The 13043-nt window shown below is 36.1% G+C and overlaps 1 protein-coding gene and 1 pseudogene across 11 annotated transcripts in view; one reads left to right on the forward strand and one right to left on the reverse strand.

Moving 5' to 3' along the window:
- Positions 1–13043, reverse strand: part of FAM13C (family with sequence similarity 13 member C) — a 141697-nt gene that overhangs the window by 99072 nt on the left and 29582 nt on the right. For all 11 annotated transcript variants that reach the window (XR_005654762.1, XM_039871853.1, XM_039871854.1 and 8 more), the window contains one exon: positions 10443–10638. Coding sequence is in view for 10 of the 11 variants with exons in the window: in XM_039871855.1 (XP_039727789.1) it covers positions 10443–10638 (196 nt within the window). In the remaining variant the exon portion in view is untranslated. The remainder of the gene's footprint in view (positions 1–10442; positions 10639–13043) is intronic.
- LOC120609859 (uncharacterized) lies at positions 5822–5940 on the forward strand (annotated as a pseudogene).

Genomic DNA, 13043 nt, shown 5'->3' on the forward strand with positions numbered 1-13043 from the left:
TTTATTTTTGGATCAAATTTTAAAATGCTTCTTAATTACAGCCTCACGGGTTTAGCTAGCATAACCGAAAGTCACTAGAATCTTCTGGCAAGAGTAAGGCCACAATTATTCTAAAATAAAATAACAAAATTAAAGAACTCGGAAGTTTAATTTGCCAAGAAGAAATCAATAACTAACCCTATTTTTTCCTGATAATAATAAAGCAGGTGTTTGAAGGGATGCTTCTATAAAACTCCCAGTTTCTGTTTAGAACAATAATATAATGACACGTATATCCTTTGGTGATATTTAATTAGCCTAATTAATGTTCTTTTTCTTCTTCTAGTCCTGGACGTTAATAACACTAATACTACAGTATTCGGAAGGACTAGAAGAGAAAAAGACCAATTAACTTCTTGGTTTAGGTTATAGCCTAGTCTGAGTAGGAGATGTGGAAGTCATTAGTGCTACTGGCCAGGATGTCTATGTCATTCTCCCCTTTAGGGCACATTGTAAGATTTTACTTCCTAGTCCTTGATGTTATAGGGTTGTGGTTATGGGGGAAGCATATGACCAGCTCGGGCCAATGAGAATGAAAATATTATGTGTTGCTTTAGGCCTGGAGCTTCTAATGATTACTACAGACCCCTCCAGAGCTCTTTTCTTTCTAAATCAGAAACCAGCAACATTCAAGGTTGTGAATACTAGGTGAGCCTGGGTCCTTAATTGACCACCACAAACCAACATTTCCTGGTGATCAATAATAGATATGTAACATGTACAAGAAATGCACTTTTGTTGGTTTAAACTACCAAGGTTGGGGTTATTGTTATTGCAGCAGAGCCCAACTGGGCCTAACTCAGGGGACATGCAATTATTGAGGTTTTAGTGTGTATCCACCAAAATGAGTCTATATAACATTCTATGCACTATTTTTAACCCCTGGAACTTACTAAATGTTTAAAGTTATATCATTATCACTTTTAATTCTCAACAGACTTTTAAGGTGATATAAATTATCTCCACTTTATAGAGAGAAAAACATACTTAGGAAGCTAGGGAGTAGATGCTTGGAGTCATACAGAAAGTAAGTGGCAGAGAAGGAATGTGAACCCATATCTATCTGGACCAATGGACCACTCTTTTCACCACCTCACTATACCTCCATTCAACTATTTAGCTCTGGGATTTATTAAACTTCTCCATAGTAGAGAGAGCAAGTCTTGGAGCCTAATGGAGGGGAAGCAGGTGCTAATAGGGACACCTGCTAAGATGTCCGATGGATGTTACTATTCTTTCCATGTGTTAGTAGGTCTTGACTATAAGCTGAGTTTATATGGCTACATAATGTTAGACACTGTCTATGTAGGGGATTATGTAGGGAAGATTGGAAATTCTTTAAATTAGCATTTACTTATCTATGCAAAAGATGCAGAGGAAGAGGAAAAACAAGACAATTTTAAGAGCCATCCTATATGGAAGTCATCTGTATCTCTGTTAAATATTTTGGGCAGTGTGTAAGTAGAGATCAGTCCTTGCTATCCTCCACTGATTCTCAAAAGAACCAACACCATCAATATTTTCTTGTTCATTTTTTATGGAGAATTCTTCTGTAACTTCATGATATTCCATTATGTGGAATATCAATTGGATAATGGGGCTCCAAGCATTACAATGGCAAAGTTTCGAATTTCCCATTGCTTGTAAACTTGTATCAAAACAATTAGGTTGTTTTGAACACAAAATCCCTAGGAAGGATCATTGCTTTTTTTACCTTTTGAGATTTAATGCCTAGGCAAATAAGTCACATCACTTAATTTTAAGTTCCCTTCAGGTCAATATTTAAGATGAATATATTTGTTTATCGCCAAAAACAAACAAACAAACACAAGTAATAAAGAGATATTACAGACATTCTAGGTTCCTTCCTAAAAATATCTTCCTTCATCAGCTTAATCACTTAAGAACAGGTTGGTTGGTAATTCAATGAGGAGTATCAGAGTCTCATACACCATAAGAAACTAGTAAACCCAAATATTCACTCAGATGGCCTCACTTTCAAGGACCCCGAATTTCTCAGAGCTCTATGCCCATGAATCCCAACCACTTTATTCTTGGTGGAGTGAAGGGGAACTAGGAAAACAAACCCAGAGGACCACCTTTCTTGCTGACCAGTAACAAGTCTTCCGAAAAGCCCACACCTAAACAGGAATTGAAATAAAACCTCTACAATGGAGCTGCAAAATCAGACGAAAGAAATAACGCAACACAAACTAATGTGTCAAAACAATTATCTAACTAAGACCAATTGTTAGAATCACAGTGACTTCATGCTCGTGACACATTGCAAGAAGTAAGCCCTCAAAGGCATATTCAGAACTTACAAGTCTTCCTCTCACTGAAAAACAAGTGAAATTCTGTTTAAAGTTTGTTTTAGCTTTCCAGTGCTCTCAATTTCAAAGTCATTCAGTTGTACCGATTTTCTTGCTTTCACCAGTTGCACTTGCTCAGTACTTCAGTAGTACATTAAGAAAAATGTACATAAAATTGGTCTATAATTGAAAACAAAATCTTAGTTCTTTTTTGGTGGGGAGAGGGGAATATGTCCTGGAATTAACTATTGTCTGTCTTCTAATTCAGAGTCTAACACAGTAAAAACAAAAACTATTCTTATATAAATAAGAACCTGCTAAAAACAGAAATATAGTTAACACTTTATAGTTAAGTTCCTGTGCCTAAAAAGTGTTTAGGGGGTTTTAATTTCTGCAGAAAGATAAAAATGTATATTTCACATCAGACCTGAAGTCCTTTCCAGCCTCTTAACACATTTACTAGAGCCAAGTGGAAGAAACCTAATGCTGATATACAGCAGACCAAACAGCTGGTCTCCCCAAAGAACTGGATTAGCAACATGATCACAGTATACAGCTAACTGCAGACAAGCTCTCTATATAGCCTCCTCCTTTTTGTATTCTGCTAAAATAGCCACCAGAGGGGAGGACAGAAGGCAGGTACACATAGTGATGCCAATTGCTAGGAAGTGAAGATGGTAAGACTTGATCTTACCAATGCTAATTCTAAACATCCTCTGGACAGTTATGAAGTCCAATATAGAAAGACAGTTCTGTTAGTCAAGCCAATCATCCCCAAATCAGGTTGTTAGGAATTAATACTACAACAACTTCATCTTTACAAAATATTACAACATATGTAATCTCTTACCTTTTTTTAAACCAGGATATGTTATTTTAATCTGTAATGTCGATAAATGTGGATTTCTAAAATTAAATAGTAGGTTTACACCTTTTATTCTGTAATTAGAAAAGTGTGAATACAAGAAATTGACGTGAGACAAACAGTTTTGGAAAAAGGTAGCAATTGTACTGAGAATAAGAAAGTCTAATCAAGAATGGTGGTCACATACAGATAGAAAATATGCGTGCAGTGGGGTCTCACAGCCAATCAACCCTAAAGTGATGAAGAATTACCAAATGTTTTAAAGGGGCAAGTGGAAACCTCCAGAGCTCACTGTTAATCATGAAATATGATAAGGCACACATTTTTTAATGAGATATAATTGACATATAACATTATATGAGTTTCAAGTGTGCAACGTAATGATTCGATATGTGTATATATTACAAAATGATCACAATAAGTCTAGTTACCATAATTATAACATTTAGTTACAATTTTTTTTTCTTGTGATGAGAACTTTTAATATCTACTCTCTTAGCAACTTTCAAATATAAAATACAGTATAGTCACCATGCTGTACGTTACATCCCCAGGACTTATTTATTTTATATCTGAAACTCTGTACTTTTTGACCACCTTCGCCCATTTTGCCCATCCCTATATCTTGTGTAATTTTTCATAAAATATTACTATATCATCTATTGCATTCAATCAGTTCTCCTTCCTAGAAAAATTGTTTGCTGACCAGTAAGACATGCCACACAATAGCAAACTGTTATTGGATTCTCTTTGGTAAGGAATTTCTGCTTTGTACCAACTCAAAAGTCTTGTTTTAACTTCAAATGCATCATATCAATGAACTCCGGTATTAGCATCTATAAAACCTGACTTTTCAGGAGACAGGTCATTAAATGGTCCTTATCCAAGCCATTCTTTTACGAAGCCCATTGTTTAAGGAAGACAAGGACAAACAAGCATTAAGGAAAACTACAGAGGATTCTGGTTCAAATAAACATACCCCTTATTCCAAATCTTTTAACTTCTTCGAGGATCTTCTTGCACTGCCTTCCTGGTTCCTGAGTTTTATTAGATCAGCAAATATACCTAATGCCCTCTTCTTTTAAATCATTCACAGTGGATGCAAAACTGGAATCAGTCATCCATACGTGCACACAAACCTCTACTTATTCTGCTACTCTACTTATGGTTCCTTCTCAGAGATGTCGCCAAGATGAAGATTTTTTTAGAAAAGTTGCTCGAAGTAAGATTTGAATCTTACCCTCCAGAAGTGAGATTTCTGATTCTGACTTCAGGGTGATCAGAAAAATAAGAGAGATAGAAATTTACAAAGGTTACTATCTGGCCCCTTCTCACTTGCTCACACCCCAGTTTGGTTAGGATCAAACTGAAGATCCACTCTGGGGTTCTGAATACAAACTTTGTGACAAAAGAAACCAGAAGTGGTAATAGCTAAACTCTTATAATAGTTACCTTCAGCTTCAAAAAGTGTTGTTTTTAAGTTCATAAAGTTTGTGCCCATAAGTCTTTTATGAGTGCTTTTTGGGTATGACAACCTCTTAAAAAAACAGAACTATGTCTGGATGGCAGGAAGTGTCAGGCAGAATCTGTAGCATAAGCTCAAGTTCCCCTAAATAAATCCAGATTCACAAACAGAAACACTACCATAGTTCATGGTCAACGTAGTTAGTGTGACATTTACCCTGTGATCAAAACTCTTATAAAATACTTCTATTAACTTCTCTATATTTGTTCCAGTCCTTATGGAGCTTTGCTCGATGTTATTACACAAAAACACTACAGTATTATCAATAATAACTGGGATTATTATCTAAAATGTTGACTCAACAATGGCCTTAGTTCTTTCATTTGAATCTAGCATCATCCAGGCCAGTGTTTTTCAATCAAGGATGCATATCAGACTTACCTACGAAGTTTAATAAAAATGCAGATGTCTATGAACTATATCAGACTTGATGAATCTCTTTCGTATTCTTGGCATATTCTTTTAGGATTATCATGTTATATCTCAAGATTTTTTTCACCTGTAATAATTATATTTGTTCATTTTTGTAAAATCAGAAATAAATTCCCTGACTTCTTTAGAAAGAGACTTATGCCTAACACTTTGAGACATTTTAATTTGAAAGGAATTATTTTATTATCTTATTTTGCATGTCACATTATATATTCTTATTATGAACTCTCATCAGATTTTTCACATTTCAAAATTGTTAGTAGAAAGTTAAACACAATCACTTTCAGTTTCTGTCATCTATACATGTTTGTTTTCCTCAGATGCCTGCCTAAAGTTTCTACCATCAGTTTCAGGCCAGAATTTATATAGTCAACAAAGAAGAATCCTCTCAAGAGTCTCATGGTAAAATACCAGATACATTAAGCAACTAATGTTTCTAGGCATAGGTGTCCGATGACACCAATGGGCTGAGTCGGGATTTACAGAACTTTAGTTCAGAAACAGATGGCTTCATGCTACTGTTAACCCAAGGTCAGGAAAAAAAAGAATTACACAGAACTGAATGAACTGATAAGGGAAATATTACTGTGGTTAATTGTTGGGAATGTTGTTTTAATGCTTTACTTACTGGTTTCATAAGGAAGTCTTGTCTACGGCCATGCCACCCTGAACAAACCCAATCCCATCTGATCTCAGAAGCTAAGCAGGGTTGGGCCTGGTTAGTACTTGGAGGGGAGACCACCTAGGAAGACAGGGTGCTGTAGGCATAAAAAATAAAAAATAAAGGATTGTAAGCTGACAAGATCCTTGCAATCTGTGAGGTCAGCCAAAGGTTGTCTCGCCTAAAAATAAATAAATAAATAGAAATTTTTAAAAAAGAAAGTCTTTTCCACTTTATCTGTAACCCATACAATTTAGTAGATTCTTATTATATTATTTCATAGATTCTTGTTATAATTCATAAAATATATAGATTCTTATTATAATTCATAATAAAGTATATAGTGAAATAGTTCTATCTAGAAGTTGATAGAACTATTTCACTATATATTTTAGTATTTTCTGTATTCTTGATGCCCTAGCATCTGGTGCCTCACTGACTCGCTGACTGCAGAGAGATTGCCTCTCCAGGGCTGGCAATTCTTAGTGCTAGGAAACATAGCAAATGACTTGCCCAGGAGCCTACCCTTCATATGTAAACTAACTAGCCCAGAGCCCATACTCAGAACCACCTTCTTTATCTGGCTCATACATTTCAGGAAGCAATATTCCTCTGTCCTAATCACCCCAGAACCAGGTACCAGACAACTAGAAACAATCCTGTACTTCAGAGTCCACTAAAATGATTCTAGCCAATCCTAAGTCTGCTTGTTTTGCCAATGGAAATCATAATAAAAGCTTCTGTTCTTGCTTTCCGATCACTCCTTCTGTCTCCTGGCTAACTCTGATGCTTCCTTGAGTGGCTCTGCATGGCATGGCATGCCCTCACTCCTTCGGAGAATTGTAATTAGGTATCTTTTCACATAGCAGTCATCTTCTGATCTGTCAGCCTCACCACATTCAAATAATAATAAAACCTACATTTCAAAACCATTCTGTTTATATAACCTAAAATGAACATTTTAAAAATGATATCTGAGTCTCACTGACCACCAGAGTTCAGAAACTCATACTGAGTGCCCTTATTTTTCATGGCAATAAGGTTATTTGCATATATTCAATAATAATCTGTTTTCTTTTTTACCAAGGTAGAACTGGAAAAATTTGATATACAATGAAAGTCTTGCCTGAATGTCATATTGAGAATGGTGCTTATTGAAAAATGGTGCTCCATTTTTAGAAGCTAATGTGGTTTTACTTATGGAGCCAATGCTTACAAAGTCCTTTTAGGATAACAGGCCTGCTATCTGGCTTACAGTGCACAATCTTACTGGTGATAAGGACCATCACTTTCAGGCAGCCAGGAACCTAAGGTTATTTTGGGGACCTCAAGAAGAAAGGAATTCAATCAGATGTATAGGTTTTCCAGGTGAAATAAGGTGGAGAGAGTACTTGGTTTCCTTTGCCTTGAGATAGTAAATAACAGAAGCAGTAAAAATCCAATCTGAGATTCCTTATGCAAGCTTCCAGAGAAAGAAGTTAATTTTGTAATTATTCAATACTATAGAGCTCTAGATTTTGCAAAGTATTCTTAAGAAGACCTATGTGGCAAATTAACTCTTGCTACACCTATGTAAATAATCAAGCCAAACCTAATGAGACTAGCCTTCTTTTGTGATCAAGAATAATCTTATTACAATCAGAGAGAGAAGGAAGCGGGCAGGAGGAGAATGTAAGGAAAAATTGTAAAAGACTTTAAAATTTAGTGGATGTTCTAGATACCAATCATATATAGACCTCTCTTAGAAGTTTTGAGTTATTCAACAAATAATACTGAGTTATTACTGAGTGCTGGAGATTCAATGATAGACAAGAAAGACTGAATCACTGTCTTCAAGGAATTTACATCCTAGTGGAGCTAACATTCACTCAAATGACATTTATCTAGCATTAGTGACCAACATCACAAAGTTTTATGGAAGAGAAGAAAAATACCCTTATAAAATTCTCTCAAAAAAATACTTTATAAATAAGTAATTACTGCATAGCAACACAATATATCACCAAAGGAAAAAAATTCCTGAGAGAAATAACCGATTTTATATAAAAATTAAACTGTGATTCTGGGTATTTATCTGAGAAACCCAAAACACTAATTTGAAAAGACATACATATCCCGACATTCACTGCAGCATTATTTATAATAGCCAAGATACAGAAGCAAACTAAGTGTCTGTCGATAGACGGACAAAGATGTCGTACATATGGAATAATACTCAGTCATAAAAACGAATGAAAGCTTGCCATTTGCGACAACATGAATGGACATAAAAAGTATTATGCTAAATAAAATAAGCCAGATAGAGAAAGAGAAATACCATATGATTTCATTTATATGTGGAGTCTTAAAAAAAAAGTAAAAAACAAAACAGAAGAAATTCATAAATACAGAGAACATTATAATGGTTGCCAGATGGGTGAGGAGTTAGAGGATGGGTGAAAAAATGAGAATAGATTAAGAGGGGCAAATTGGCAGTTATAAGAAATACAGTCATGATAATTTTAAGTTCAGCATAGGAAATATAGTCAACAATATTATAATATCTACATATGGTGTCAGATGGGTACTAGGCTTATCAAGGCAATGACTTTATAAGTTATATAATGTCTAATCACTATGTTGTATACCTGAAACTCACATAATATTATATGCCAACTGCAATTGAAAAATTAAAAAATTTAAGAACAGTACAAGAAATAAAAGATCTCCATTAAAAAAAGGTGTGCGTGGTATAAGGGGGTAGGTAAATCACTAGACTCACAGTTGGAAGATCTGGGTTCCTCATGTTGGAAACACTGGGCCTTTATGGAAAAGATGTTAGCTCAAGTTCTTCTAAATATGATTAAAGATGTAATTCCTCTGATGCTTAGTTTTTCCATTTGTACAAAAAGATAATAATATTAACTTGTGTTAAAACATGGTATATGCTTGGAATACAGTAAATGATCAAATAGTGTTAGCTGATTTTATTAAAAATATTTATAGAAGTTCAAGTCTTGGTCAGTCCTCAACCAATATTAATTATCTCTCCCCTCAAAAAATAGGAAGAACAAAATATGTTTCAAATTTTCCCCAAATATGGAAGACTTAATGTTACCAAATTCTATTAGTCATTAGGAGAGGAAAAAAAAATCTCTCTTTGTGTAGACAGAGATGTTAGGAATGAAATGGAAATTTTACCTGCAGTGCAGGATTCCAATGCTGTATTATAAACAAAGACTGTACAAGCATATCTCTCTCCTGAAATTGTCTGTGTATAAGCAACGGGATAGTATCTATTACAAGTAATAGGTACCTATTACAAGTGATGACTGTGAAATTTCTACAAGCCCAAACTACAGAATGACAAGAAAGAGGGTACTGGTCATCCAAAAGGAGAGATGGCTGGTTATCCAAAGCCCACAACGTCACAGGCGACCCTTAGTAGGAGGTTCAAGGTGAGAACCTCCCTGGGATCAGTCAGACTCTGAAGGCAGCCCTTTGGGTGCCTGTAACCTCTCCAGCATTACACTCCTAATCAAACAAGTGATGAGTGCACTCAGTAAAAGGGAGGATCTCTAGTTTACCACAATTCAAATGCTATTTCACGCTCACTTCTCTCTGCAACTCAACTTTGTTTAAGATAACCATGACACAGTGTAATAAATGCAGAAGGCATTTTCATTTCACTGCAAAATTAACTGACCAAATAAGAGATCATAATGCCAAGGAAGAAATGAGATAAAAATCACAAAGCAAATAAGAAAACTACAAGGTCAAATAAAATGCCAAGCCAAAGGAAGGTCACCTCGCACCCATTTGCTAATAGAACTAAACTTAAATTTATTATATAATTAACCTATTATACTTGGAGCCTCTCACATTATTTTCTCGGGTTAACAATTAAGTGTTAACAAAAAAGCAAAGTTAACATTAATGGATTATCTATGTTCTAAAAACTGTGTTAGATGCATGACAAGCCTCCTAGTAAGATTAAAGTGGATTATATTCATGTAATCTCTTTTAAAAGCATCAAATTATTTGAGGGGTTTTCAAGATCTAAAAAATATCACATTCTACAAATAGAAAAATTTAAAAATATATAAAATGCAACTTTAATCAGGTTGGAAATATGCTTCATTCATTCATTTAAATATTTACTGACCTCAAAGAAGTAAACGCTACAGGCACACACAAACACGCACATACACACTTCAGTGTTTCTTCGAGGCTGCTAAACTGCAGCTTAAGGAGAATGGTTCCGAGTAAACCTGGGACTTCTGACCTGCTGAGAAAAATCTCCAAGTATGGGGCAAGAAATACATGCCCTGGATAAATTAGACAGAAAGCGATCCTCCTCCGCCCTTCCCCACAAAGAGCAGGGCGGCTTCTCTAAATCAACGTCAAAGTCCAGTGTTGAAGACTATCACTTTGAATGGGCACTACATTATTAGCCTGCCCAGCACACTGCACTATTAACCACGTGTTTCAGGCCAGAGGTACGTGCAAGGGCAAGCCACGTTAATCGCCCGCCTACTGCAAAATAACTCTCCCAAACCGTCTGCCAGAACTGTGCCCTAGTCTGAGCAAGGCGCATCTTGGCAAAGGCCTGAAGAGTAAACCCACTACCTGACTTTCTCCGTGGCTCCTCCCATTCTCTGCTTTGAAGATGGACTTGGGCTTCCGGGACTTGAAGTTGCCCATACTGGGTCGCAGCACTCCGTCCACCAGCACGGTCTGCTCTACATGCTGCGGCTCGTGGGAGGGCGCGGGCTCCTCTAGGGCAGCCCCGGCATCGGGGTAATTTTCTTTATTGTCTTCATCTCTAAAACAGGAAAGACCAACTTTAAAAAGCAACACAAGAAGTAATAAACTGCTGCGGGAAAGAGGGGCTGACGATACTGGTTGCTGCGCTATTTATATGGAACCTAGCAACATTTTTGGTGTCCACTTAGAGGGTTTCACAGGAACAAGAACTTAAAAAATGTGAATTTCACTCTTTAGATTACTCCACATTCCCTTCCAATCTTTGTTAATGAATACATACTTTTTGTGGTTGTAACTTTGTACGTGCTGTCATATTTGTTTTTAATTTTTCTCTTCAAGATACTTTCGCACATATCATATTTTTCTCTCACAATAATAATATTAGATATTCAGGTTAGATACTGTCATCCCAACTTTATAGATTAAGCCTCTAAAACCCAGAGATCAAATAAAGTGCCTAACAGAAGGGATAATTCACCAGACCTAGAGTCGTCAGGTAGGTCTCCAGTCTCTCCTACATGTGTTCTTGGTTCAGGCATGGTGCTTCTTCCTCACTGACAAGTCTATAATCAATTCCCTACAACTTTCAGAGGCATTTAAAAGTTTACCAGGGTCTATTTTAATAAGATACATGCTACTCAGATAAAATGTAAGACAAGGGCCAAATTTTATCCAATCAAGCCATCTGAACAACATCCTTGATGCAAAATCAAAGGTCCCACTGTCTGGGTTCCATCAGTGTGGAATCACGGGAGAAGATCAAATGGGCTAGTGTTACCTTCATACATTCAGTGCTGAGATGGCACTTTTAATTCTCACTCACCAATCAAATTCAATATAACACTGCCTCATCATTTCAATTTCCTCAAAAATAGTGACATGATAACATTCTTAATTGAAGTCAGTTATCCTTCCTAAATCTAGATGCATTTTATTTTCTTATTTTGCTAAGAACCCAGCAAATACCATGGACATAACCAAACGAGGCATTCTCTTTATACAATCAATATCATCACCTTTAACCCAATGGCAATCATTTAGTACTAGATTAGTACCACCAATTAGTGCCATTTCCACCAAGTGTTTTTCTCTCCTGCCCCCTGACCAAAAGCACCTACAAAAAAGATTTTGGCAAGGCCAGCTAGGAAGCAATTCCTCATGACTCAAGGACACCTAAAGCAAAGAGACAAGCATAGTTCCTATGAACATTGTTCAAAATGTCTTTACACACACACGCACACACTCAAAAGAGAGATTAAAATCACTAAACTGCTATTGGGAAGATGAGCTCCAGTTAGTCTCTGAGAAAAGACCAAAGCAAACATCAGGAATGGAGGTCTGGAACATGACCAAGGTGCAGGTGGGCAAGGTGTAGAAATATAACTATGTGAACAGTTAAACTTAAGCCTCATGATAAACTTAGTTCTATCTGGTAAAAAAGAATGCAAGAAGGGAAATGATTTTTCAATGTTAGTAAATGAAAAAAACTGAATGCCAGTGACACTGGTTAATATTGTCCTTTAAGATCATTCACAACCAAAAAAAAAAAAAAAATTCTAAGTCACTAATGGCTTTGAAACCAACATCAAACCATCAGTTGGAACTATGCTAGTACATTTGAAATGTATTCCTCTCAGGATGAGCAGAATACGTGACCATAAAATATGCCAGTATGGCATGTAGATTATTTTGAACTGAAGACAGTCAAGACCCAACAGACACAAGAAGAACTTTTTACTTCCCCTTGTTTCTCTCTACTCCATATCTTGACTGGTTTCTGCCTAAAAATATATATAGAGAGAGGGCCTGTACCAGGAGAGAGACAACACCAAAGGTAACTTTTTATATCTGAAAGACTTATCTTCATGGTCTGGCAAACATTTGTTTACTAAATGTCTGCTCTTCTCATCTTTGAGACCCCAGAATCCGACCCTCTTCTCTTTAGCTCTGAATAATATTTATGCCTCAATAACCTGACTGCTGAAGAGTCCCATATCTTTGGTCTTCCCATATGTACATAATTAATTTTTTTCCTGTTAATCTCTTATGTCAATTTAATTATTAGATCAGCCAAAGAACCTAGAAGGGAAGAAGGAAAAAGTTTTTCTGCCCTACATTTCACTAGACACAAATAATGCTCATCCATGCATTCTACGTACCTAGGTGAGAAACGAAAGAAAGAACAGCTGCCTTTATAGTAACCTAACCCTCATTCAACAAGGATTCTAGAACACTCAAGAATAAGAGAAAGAAAAGTGACTTTTCAAATCCAAAATGATTCTTTGGATAGGTTTCTTCCCTAAAATAATATCTGAACTTTGTTTTTATACCATATTTTATATTATATTGTCAAGATGTCCAGAATTTATTAATGTTATCTCATTTTACCTCCTTGACTTGAAAAGCAGGAAGATGGGGTGGGCGGGGGGTGGCGGGGGTCGGGGGGATGTAGCAAAAAGCATC

The sequence above is a fragment of the Pteropus medius genome, unplaced genomic scaffold (genome assembly GCF_902729225.1).
Source record: "Pteropus medius unplaced genomic scaffold, Ma_sr-lr_union100, whole genome shotgun sequence".
NCBI lineage: Eukaryota > Metazoa > Chordata > Mammalia > Chiroptera > Pteropodidae > Pteropus > Pteropus medius.